At 38.3% G+C, this 10,355-nt stretch overlaps 1 protein-coding gene across 1 annotated transcript; it reads right to left on the bottom strand.

The window, feature by feature from the left end:
- Positions 1-803: 803 nt before the first annotated feature.
- On the bottom strand, positions 804-3,066 carry LOC128584652 (heat shock cognate 71 kDa protein-like). Its single transcript, XM_053589725.1, has one exon. It carries the CDS (start codon positions 2,993-2,995, stop codon positions 1,043-1,045), a length of 1,953 nt encoding a protein of 650 aa, XP_053445700.1. The 5' UTR covers positions 2,996-3,066; the 3' UTR covers positions 804-1,042.
- Positions 3,067-10,355: the final 7,289 nt, after the last annotated feature.

The following is a 10,355-nucleotide window of genomic DNA, read 5'->3' on the forward strand; positions in this document are numbered from 1 at the left end:
GTATAATATTTTAAAGGTAATAATTTATACACTTTGACATTTTTATATTTTATAAATATTTCAACTTAACATCTCCTATTCTACTACTTATAGTATATACAATTACTTAGTAATTATAAAATTGTAAAATTTAGAATTTAAAAGTAAGAGTTATTAAGCTACAAATAGATGATTACATTTCCATCTATGTAAACAGAAAATATTATTTAAACCAGGAGACTTTTGTTAGACTTGTCTTTATAGGATCATTTTTCTAAACTATACCCATACATAACATTGTCTACTATCACTGAATTAAATTATGTGATAAATATATTTAATTGAAAGGTTTTTTTGATCTGATTATATTAAAAAGCCTACAAAAAAATTCTCAAAAAACATGCTGAATTTAAAGTTCTTTATTATATCTTAGATTTTTAAAAGTAGGGTAGAAAGGCCATATTCATTAAATGTATTTATAGTCACCATTCTATTTAGAAGTAAATCTGCATACATCATATGTCAACTGTAATATTGACCACAGTGTAGGATGTAGATAATATTTGAATGAAAGTTTAGGTAAATAATAGCACCAATAGTATCTTAAAGTATCTTAAAGACATTTTGGGTAATATGACTGATAATCATAAAATATCCTATCTATTTTACATAGAGGTTAGCAAAATGTGTGAGGTACATAATCTGACATTTTGAGGTTTTATGCACATTATTAGGTTGTAGATATTTCAATAATAAAAATGACATACTAGTGGGTAACATACAGTTTAGTTTATAATTCTTAGTAAGAATTTTCTTTTTTTTTTTTTTTTGCCAATTTTAAATACAGCTTTATTTAAGACTTTGCATTTTCCACTTACAATACAGTACTTTTAAAGTGCAATGTTATTTCCTTCCCCTGTGCACGTTCCATATTCAAGTATTGAGAATGCCCAGTAATTCACTATAGCAGCCCAACTTTAAATCTGCCACATGATTTTCTACAAATTTGGATCCTTCAATATTTTACTGTGTGGAACAATGCTACATCTACACTTGGGCTGGCTTAATCAACCTCTTCAATGGTGGGGCCAGACGAAGCACCACCAGAAGGAGGAGCGCCACCACCAGGGAAGCCCCCAGGCATTCCTCCAGGCATGACCCCTGGCATTCCTCCTGCACTCTGGTACAACTTGGTAATGATGGGATTGCAGACTTTCTCCAGCTCCTTCTGCTGATGTTCAAATTCTTCCTTCTCTGCAGTCTGGTTCTTATCAAGCCAGTTGATAATTTCATTACACTTGTCAAGAATCTTCTGTTTGTCCTCATCATTGATCTTGCCTTGAAGTTTCTCATCTTCAACAGTTGCTTTCATGTTGAATGCATAGGACTCAAGTGAATTCTTTGAAGAAACCTTGTCCCTCTGCTTCTCATCTTCAGCCTTGTACTTCTCAGCTTCCTGGACCATACGTTCAATGTCTTCCTTGCTCAAACATCCCTTGTCATTCGTGATGGTAATCTTATTTTCTTTTCCTGTACTCTTATCCACAGCAGAGACATTGAGAATGCCATTGGCATCAATATCAAAAGTGATTTCAATCTGAGGAACACCACGGGGAGCAGGAGGTATGCCTGTAAGTTCAAACTTGCCAAGCAAATTGTTATCCTTGGTCATGGCACGCTCACCTTCATAAACCTGGATGAGCACACCCGGCTGGTTGTCAGAGTAGGTAGTAAAGGTCTGTGTCTGCTTGGTAGGAATAGTAGTATTGCGCTTAATGAGCACAGTCATAACTCCACCAGCAGTCTCAATACCCAGAGAAAGAGGAATGACATCCAATAGTAGCAAATCTTGAACATTCTCGGATTTGTCACCAGATAAGATGGCCACTTGGACAGCTGCACCGTAAGCAACAGCCTCATCGGGGTTGATGCTCTTATTCAGTTCTTTTCCATTGAAGAAGTCTTGGAGAAGCTTTTGAATCTTGGGGATACGGGTAGAACCACCAACCAGGACAATGTCATGAATCTGTGACTTGTCAAGTTTGGCATCTCGAAGGGCTTTCTCTACAGGGTCCAGGGTGCCACGGAACAGATCAGCATTCAATTCTTCAAATCGGGCATGGGTAATGGAGGTATAGAAGTCGATTCCTTCATAAAGGGAATCAATCTCAATACTGGCCTGGGTGCTGGAAGATAGGGTACGCTTAGCTCGCTCGCAAGCAGTACGGAGGCGACAAACAGCTCTTTTATTCTCACTGATGTCCTTCTTATGTTTGCACTTAAACTCAGCAATAAAATGGTTGACCATGCGGTTGTCAAAGTCTTCACCACCCAAGTGAGTATCTCCAGCTATAGATTTGACCTCAAAGATTCCATCCTCAATAGTGAGGATTGATACATCAAAAGTGCCACCTCCAAGGTCAAAAATTAGCACATTTCTTTCAGCTCCAACCTTTTTGTCTAAACCATAAGCAATAGCAGCAGCAGTTGGCTCGTTTATAATCCTAAGAACATTGAGACCAGCAATAGTTCCAGCATCTTTGGTAGCCTGACGCTGAGAATCATTGAAGTAAGCTGGTACTGTGACCACAGCATTGGTAACAGTCTTTCCAAGATAGGCTTCTGCAATTTCCTTCATCTTTGTCAGAACCATGGATGACACCTCCTCTGGATAGAAACTTTTTGTCTCTCCTTTGTATTCTACTTGGACCTTGGGCCTGCCTGCATCATTCACCACCACGAAAGGCCAATGTTTCATATCAGACTGGACAACAGCATCATCAAACCTGTGTCCAATCAGACACTTGGCATCAAAAACTGTGTTGGTGGGGTTCATTGCAACTTGATTTTTCGCAGCATCACCAATCAATCGTTCGGTGTCAGTAAAGGCAACATAACTTGGAGTGGTTCGGTTTCCCTGATCGTTAGCAATTATCTCTACTTTTCCATGCTGGAAAACACCCACACAAGAGTAGGTGGTGCCAAGATCGATGCCAACCGCAGGTCCTTTAGACATGGTTGCTTACTCGTTGAGTCGGCACGGATTACGTAGAACACACAGAAGACCCAAGAGCTGCCACCGCGTTCAATGAGCTCTTAGTAAGAATTTTCTTTAAATTTTTTTGACTTCAAAATTTTTGATTGAGAGAGTCAAAATTGCTGACTAGATCTAGCTAGTATGTGCCTCCTTCATGGAGAGCAATCAAAATAGCAAGCAGATAGTCAAATTTCAAATACTTCCTTTAAGAGGGAATATTGGGATTCCATAGAGAAATGATGGGAAGCATTGAAGCAAGGAAGGAGAGTAAAGTGAGGCAGCATGCCATGGTTATGATAGGCTGGGAGCCAGGAGAATCTCCTGGACATAGGGAAAGATTAACTGAGAAATCCCCAAATAGAAATTCCACAACTGAAGACTTCAATGAAGGTGATATTAAATATATTTGAAATCTTTAACAATAGACTAGATCTAGCAAAAGAAAAATCATCAGAGATTGAAACAGGTCTTTTGAAATAATTCAGTCAGACAAACATATTAAAAAGAAAATGAAAAATTGAGCTTTGTGACATTTAGGACAACATAAAGTGACCAAATATATGAATTATCAGTACCTGCAAGGGTGAAGAGAAAAAATATTATAAAATATATTCAGTGAAATAACAATAGAAAACTTACCAAGTCTAGCAGAAGATTTAAGACATTTGGATATAGAAGGCTCAGTGATCCCCAGGCAGATACAACAGCAAAAAAATATCTTCTCCGTTGAACATTATAATAAGACTCTCTAAAGTCAAAGACAAGAAGGAAATCCTAAAAACAGCAAGAGCAAAACGCCTACTCATTTGTAAAAAAAAAAACAAACAAATAAAAACTGATCAGATAACAACAGATTTCTCAGCAGAAACCTTATAGAACAGAAGAGAATGGGAAGATATATTCAAAGTTCTGAAAGAAAAGAAAAGAAACCTGTCAACTAAGAATACTATTTCACACAAAATTAACATTTATAAGTGAAAGAGAAATATAGTCTTCCCTAGACAAGAAAATACTGGGATAATTTGTGACTACTACATAAGTCCTATAAGAAATGCTCAAGGGACTCTTGAATCTAGAAACAACAGGACATTTATTATAATAAAAACATATGAAAGCATAAAACTTAGAAGTGAAATAATCACTCAAAGAAAGAAGAGAAAAGACTCAAAGGCACTACTACAGAAATCTACTAAACCACAATGACAAGCAATAAGAGAAAAATAAAGGAATAAAGAATATGTAAAACATCTATATAAAACAATCAGAACACAATTGTTGATATGACAGAAATAAAGCCTCGACTATCAACAATAACTTTGAACATAAATTAGTTAAATTACATCCCTACAAGATATAGAATGGCTGAATGGATTTAAAAAATGTGATCCAACTACATGATTCTTAGAGAAAACTCACTTTAAAAGTCTAAACACATAGACTGAAAGTAAAGGAATGGAAAAAAGATGTTCCACTCAACAGAAACCAAAAGTAAGATAGGAGTAACTATACTCCTAACAGACAAAAGAAACTTTATATAACAGCAAAGGGATCAATCTAGCAAGAGGATATAAGAATTCCAAATACGTACACACCCAACACTGGAGCACCCAAATTTGAAAAGCAAATATTACAAGTTCTAAAGAGGGAAACAGAGTGAAATATAATAATAGTGGGGAACTTCAACATCTCACTTTCAGTATTGGACAAGTCCTCTGGACAAAAAATCAATAAAGAACTATTGGATTTAAAGTGGACTTTGGACCAAGTGGACCTAATAAATATTTATAGAATTCTATGCACCAATGGCAGAATATACATTCTTTTCACAAAGCCATCCTTGAAAAAGTGCTATAAACCTTATTGCTGACTACCAGTATGATTACATTCAAAGTACTCCCCTTAAGAAGATATGCACCTATGCCAGTGGCCTAGTCCATCTTTCAAAGCAATTTTGAAGCTCTTTCTGAAATGACCATCAGAGCTGTTGTTATATTGCCATGATGTCCTGAATGTCATCAAAATGTCTTCCTTTCTTTTATTGTTTGGTAAAGTAAAAACTTATTGGAAGCCAGATCAGGTGAATGGGAAGGGTGTTCCAATACAATTATTTATTTACTGGCTAAGACTCCCTCACAGACATTGCTATATGATATGGTGCATTATTGTGACATGAGAGCCATGAGTTGTTGGTGAAAAGTTCAGGTCATTCATTTTCATCTAACATTTTCATGCAGACTTTTTAGCACTTCCAAATAGTAAACTTGGTTAATTGTTTATCCACTTGGTATAAATTCGTAATGAATAATCCTTATAATGTCAAAAAAGGTTACTAACATTGTTGTGACTCTTGATTTAGACTGATAGAACTTTTTTGGTCAGGGAGAATTGGTTCACTTCCATTGTGCACTTTGATGGTTTGTTTCAGGGTATGGTACACCCATGTTTCATCACCAGTGATAACATGGCCAATCATCTTGCTTCTCCTAAGGTTCTTGGCAAACTTTGACTCTCCTTTGCTTTTGTTCATTGGTGAGCTCTTTTGGGACCATTTTTGCCATGTCAAGATTTCTCATGCCAAGATTTTAGATTAAGATTTTCCTAACTGCTTTTCTATCTATGTTTAGTTGGTCCACTATGCTTCTTACTGTCAGCTAACAATTTTGATGCAGAATTTGAAGAATTTTTGCAATGTTTTCTTCAATTCTGCTCATTACTGGCCACCCTGACTTCTCTTTATCAGTGACACTTTCTCTCCCCTTAGAAAAACATTTAATTCATTTATACACTACTGTTTTCTTCATGGCATTATCTCCATAAACTTCAATTAACAGTCTCTGATTTCACTTCCACTTTACCAAGAAATTTATGAATATTTGTTGCTGTAATAATTTAAACTCCAACATTTTCTCAAAAGCACATAAAAACACAGAACAACAATAAGGAACACCACTCAGGAAGATAATGCCACACATCAACACTAACACAACTGTGAAACATTGATATGCCAAGGTTATGAAACCTTACCAAGTTATTTGTACAGTGTTGCCAACATAAATGCACAGTGGCATGTTCACAAACTTCATTATAAGATCTCATATGAAACATTCTCCAGGATAAACTACATGTTAGGCCTCAAGGTAAGTCTCAGAAAACTTTAAAAATCAAAATCATGTCAAGTATCTTCTCAGACCACAACAGAATAAAATTAGAAACCAATAATAAGTGGAGCTTTGGAAACTATACAAATACATGGGAGTTAAAAAACATGCTTCTGAATGACCATTGGGTGAACAAAGAAATTAAAAAATTTTTGTTTCAAAAATTTGAAACAAGTGAAAATGGAAGCACAACATACCCAAATAAGTGGGATACAGTAAAAGAGCGCTGAGAAGGAAATTTATAGCAATAAATGCCTGCTTCAAAAAAGTACAAATATTAAAATTTATTGATCTAAGAATGCACTTCGAGAAACTAGGAAAGCAGGAACAAATCAAACCCAGAATTAGCTGTAAAAAAGAAATAATAAAGGTCAGACTAGAACTATATGAAAATAAATAATATTTATCATCTCCATAGATCCACAAAGAACATTTGATAAAATTCAACATCTCTTCATGATAAAAAATATTCAGCAAACTAGTCATAGAAGGAACATACCATATATGACAAAACCACAGCTGACATCATATTGAATTTTTTTTTTTGAGACAGAGTCTCCCTCTATTGCCCCAGAGTAGAGTTCCATGGCATTATAGCTCAGAGTAACCTCAAACTCCTGGACTCAAGCAATCATTCTTGCCTTAGCCTCCTGAGTAGTTGGGACTATAGATGCCTGCCACAACACCCTGCTAGTTTTGCTGTTTTTAATAGAGATGGGGTCTCACTCTTGCTCAGGTGGGTCTTGAACTCTCAGAGTGCTAGGATTACAGGCCTCGGCCCCCATGCCTGGCCTTTGAATGGGGAAAATTTGAAGGCATTTCCTCTCAGAACTGGAACAAGAAAAAGATTCCCACTCTTATCACTTATTTTCAACATAATACTAAAAGTCTTAGCCAGAGCAATTAGGCAAGAGAGAAAAATAAAAGGCATTCACATTGGAAATGAAGAAGTCAAACTGTCTATCTTGCTGATGATATAATCTTCCATCTAGAAAAACGTAAACTTTACTAAAAACCTTTAAGATTTTATAAATGAATTCAGTGAAGTTGCAGGTTACACAGTCAATGTACAAAAATCAGTAGCATGTCCATACACCAATAATGATTCAGCTGGGAAGAAATCAAGAAGGCAATCCCACTTCCAATAGCTACAAAAACAAACAAACAAAACAAAAGCCAACGGATCAACCAAACAAACAAAAAAACCATAGGAATAAATTTAACCAAGGAAGTGAAAGATCTCCATCAGGTAAACCACAAAACACTGCTGAATGAATTTGAAGATGACACAAAAAAATGAAAACCATCCCATACTCATAAACCAGAAGAATAAATGTTACTAAAATGGTTATATCGGAGGTGGAGCAAGAGTAACAGCAGAGTAACAGCTTCCTTGCAACTGGGCATGGTGAGTATGGGAAGAAATGACTCCAGGCATCTCTGGCTGGTGGGATCTGCCTATAATCATCCCTTTGAGGATACGGGGAGTCAGAAAGGGACCTCTGGACCCCAAGAGGAGGACAAAAACAGTGGAAAACTGGCAAGTGGTTGGGTGTGTTCAATTGACCGAATCCTGCTGGCAACCATAAGTACAAGCAGCAGGGAGACTGCAAACTGGAAAGGCCTTACCCGTGAACTGTTTCAGTGTTTTTGGACTTGGCACTCAGTTGATCTGCCTTAGGGAGAGCTTGAGCAGGAGTGTGGAGAAATTTGGGCATTGTCTAGGGTCCCAGACTGAGCTGCTGGGCTGGGCCGCGGGGTACCACTGTGAGAGACCTGCTCTGGCAAGCTCCGCCCTCAGGGTCCCAGAGAAAGGATCGAGTGGGAGCTAGTAACCAAGTGACTGAGCAGCCTAAGGTGGGGACTGAGCTGCCTTACAGTCTTAACCCTTAGGGGCAGAGTGAGACTGGTTTTGGCACACTGGAGCCTCAGGCTATTGCCCTGGGTAGAGTGCCGTGATGTCACAGCTCATAGCAACCTCAAACTCCTGGGCTTGGCGCTGCCAAGACCTCCATAAGAGCTGCGCTATGACCCCTGACCTGCGACCTGCGCCTGCCAGGCTTCCACATGCCCTAACCAAACACTGTGGGAGCCGTGCAACCCTGCGTCCTCCCTCCTGTATCCTCCCTGCCTCCACACTGGCCCCCTCATCTGGCCAGGGATACTGGTAGCTGTGTGCCTTCTGGAGCCCTCCCTGCCTCTGCGGAGAGTCCTTCTCCTGGCCAGAGACTGCTGGAGCCTTGGGCACTCTGTGCCAAAGGTACTGAGCACCAGGCACTCCCAGAACCATGCGCACCACCCCCACCCTTTTGCTGGTGTGTCATACGCTGGAGCTGCTTCCACAACCAGAACTCCCTAGCTGGGTCAACCCCAGAGGAACTACACAGGGCCACTCCCTACAAAGTTCCAGCAATAATAGAGTGATCCTGCTGGGGGTCTAATCTTGGAGAGACACCTCCCCAACTCTGAGGATGGCCAGAGGCAAAAGTGAAAAAAATTCATGAGGTGAAATAAACAGAAAAACTCTGGCAATATGAATAATCAGAGTAGATCAACTCCACAAGGATCAATGGGGCAGACACAGCACAAGACCCCATGCACAAACAAATAGCTAAGATGTCGGAAATCGAATTCAGAATCTGGATAGCAAATAAGATCGAATTAGAATTCCAAGCAGTAACACAAAAGATGTCAAAGAATTCAAAGAATTCAAAGACCAAATGACCAAAAATTTTGACACATTGAGACAAGAAGTTGCAGCCCTCAAAGATCTGAGGAACACAGTAGAATTCCTCACTAACAGAATGGAGCAGGCACAAGAAAGGATTTCTGACATTGAAGACAAAGCTTTTGAACGCTCCCATACTCTCAAAGAGGAAGAGAAATGGAGGGCAAAAACAGATCACTCTCTCAGAGAGCTCTGGGATAATTAGAAGAAAACCAATATTTGTCTTATAGGGATCCCTGAAAAAGATGAAGTGGCTTCACAAGGCACAGAGTCTCTTCTTCATGAGATTATGGAAGAGAACTTTCCAGACATGCCAAGAAATTCTGAAATTCAGATAGCAGACAGTTTCAGAACTCCAGCATGACCCAACCCAAATAAGACATCCCCCAGACACATCATAATCAATTTTACTAAAGTTAATATGAAGGAGAAAATTCTGAAAGCAGCCAGATGAAAGAAAACCATCACCTACAAGGGGAAGAATATTAGAATAACTGCAGATCTCTCTGCTAAAACCTTTCAAGCTAGAAGAGTATGGTCATCGACTTTTAATCTCCTAAAACAAAATAACTTTCAACCCAGGATCCCATACCCAGCTAAACTGAGTTTCATTTATGACGGAGAAATTAAATATTTCAATGACATTCACATGTTGAAGAAATTTGCCATAACTAAAGCAGCTCTCCAGGATATTCTCAGACCTATCCTCCATGAAGACCAGTGTAATCCTCCACCACAAAAGTAAACGTACCCAGAAAATTTTGATCAAATTCCAACTTCCACAGTCGCAAAAGGATTAAAAATGTCCACCGGACTCTCCAAAGGCTTATCAATATTCTCAATTCATGTGAATGGTTTAAACTGTCCTCTAAAGAGGCAGAGGTTGGCTGACTGGATACAAAAACTCAAGCCAGATATCTGCTGCATACAAGAATCGCATCTTACATTAAAAGACAAATTTAGACTCAAGGTGAAGGGATGGTCATCTATACTCCAGGCAAATGGAAAGCAGAAAAAAGCAGTCATTGCAATCCTGTTCACAGACACAATAGCCTTAAACCAACCAAAATAAAGAAGGATAAGGATGGACACTTTATATTTGTTAAAGGTAATACTCAATATGATGAGATATCAATTATTAATATATATGCACCCAAGAAGAATGCACCTCTATTTATAAGAGAAACTCTAACAGACGTGAGCAACTCGATTTCCTCCAGTTCCATAGTAGTTGGAGATTTCAACACCCCTTTAGCAGTGTTGGATAGATCCTCCAAAAAGAAGCTAAGCAAAGAAATTTTAGATTTAAACTCAACCATTCAACACCTGGACTTAACAGACATCTATAGAACATTTCATCCCAACAAAACTGAAAACACATTCTTCTCATCAGCCCACGGAACATACTCCAAAAACGACCACATCCTAGGCCACAAATCTAAACTTAGCAAAT

Source organism: Nycticebus coucang, chromosome 4 (assembly GCF_027406575.1).
Source record: "Nycticebus coucang isolate mNycCou1 chromosome 4, mNycCou1.pri, whole genome shotgun sequence".
NCBI classification, from domain to species: Eukaryota; Metazoa; Chordata; class Mammalia; order Primates; family Lorisidae; genus Nycticebus; species Nycticebus coucang.

Bases quoted from the DNA above. Each gene is read 5' to 3' on its own strand.
- LOC128584652 (XM_053589725.1), bottom strand. From the start codon at position 2,995: ATGTCTAAAGGACCTGCGGTTGGCATCGATCTTGGCACCACCTACTCT.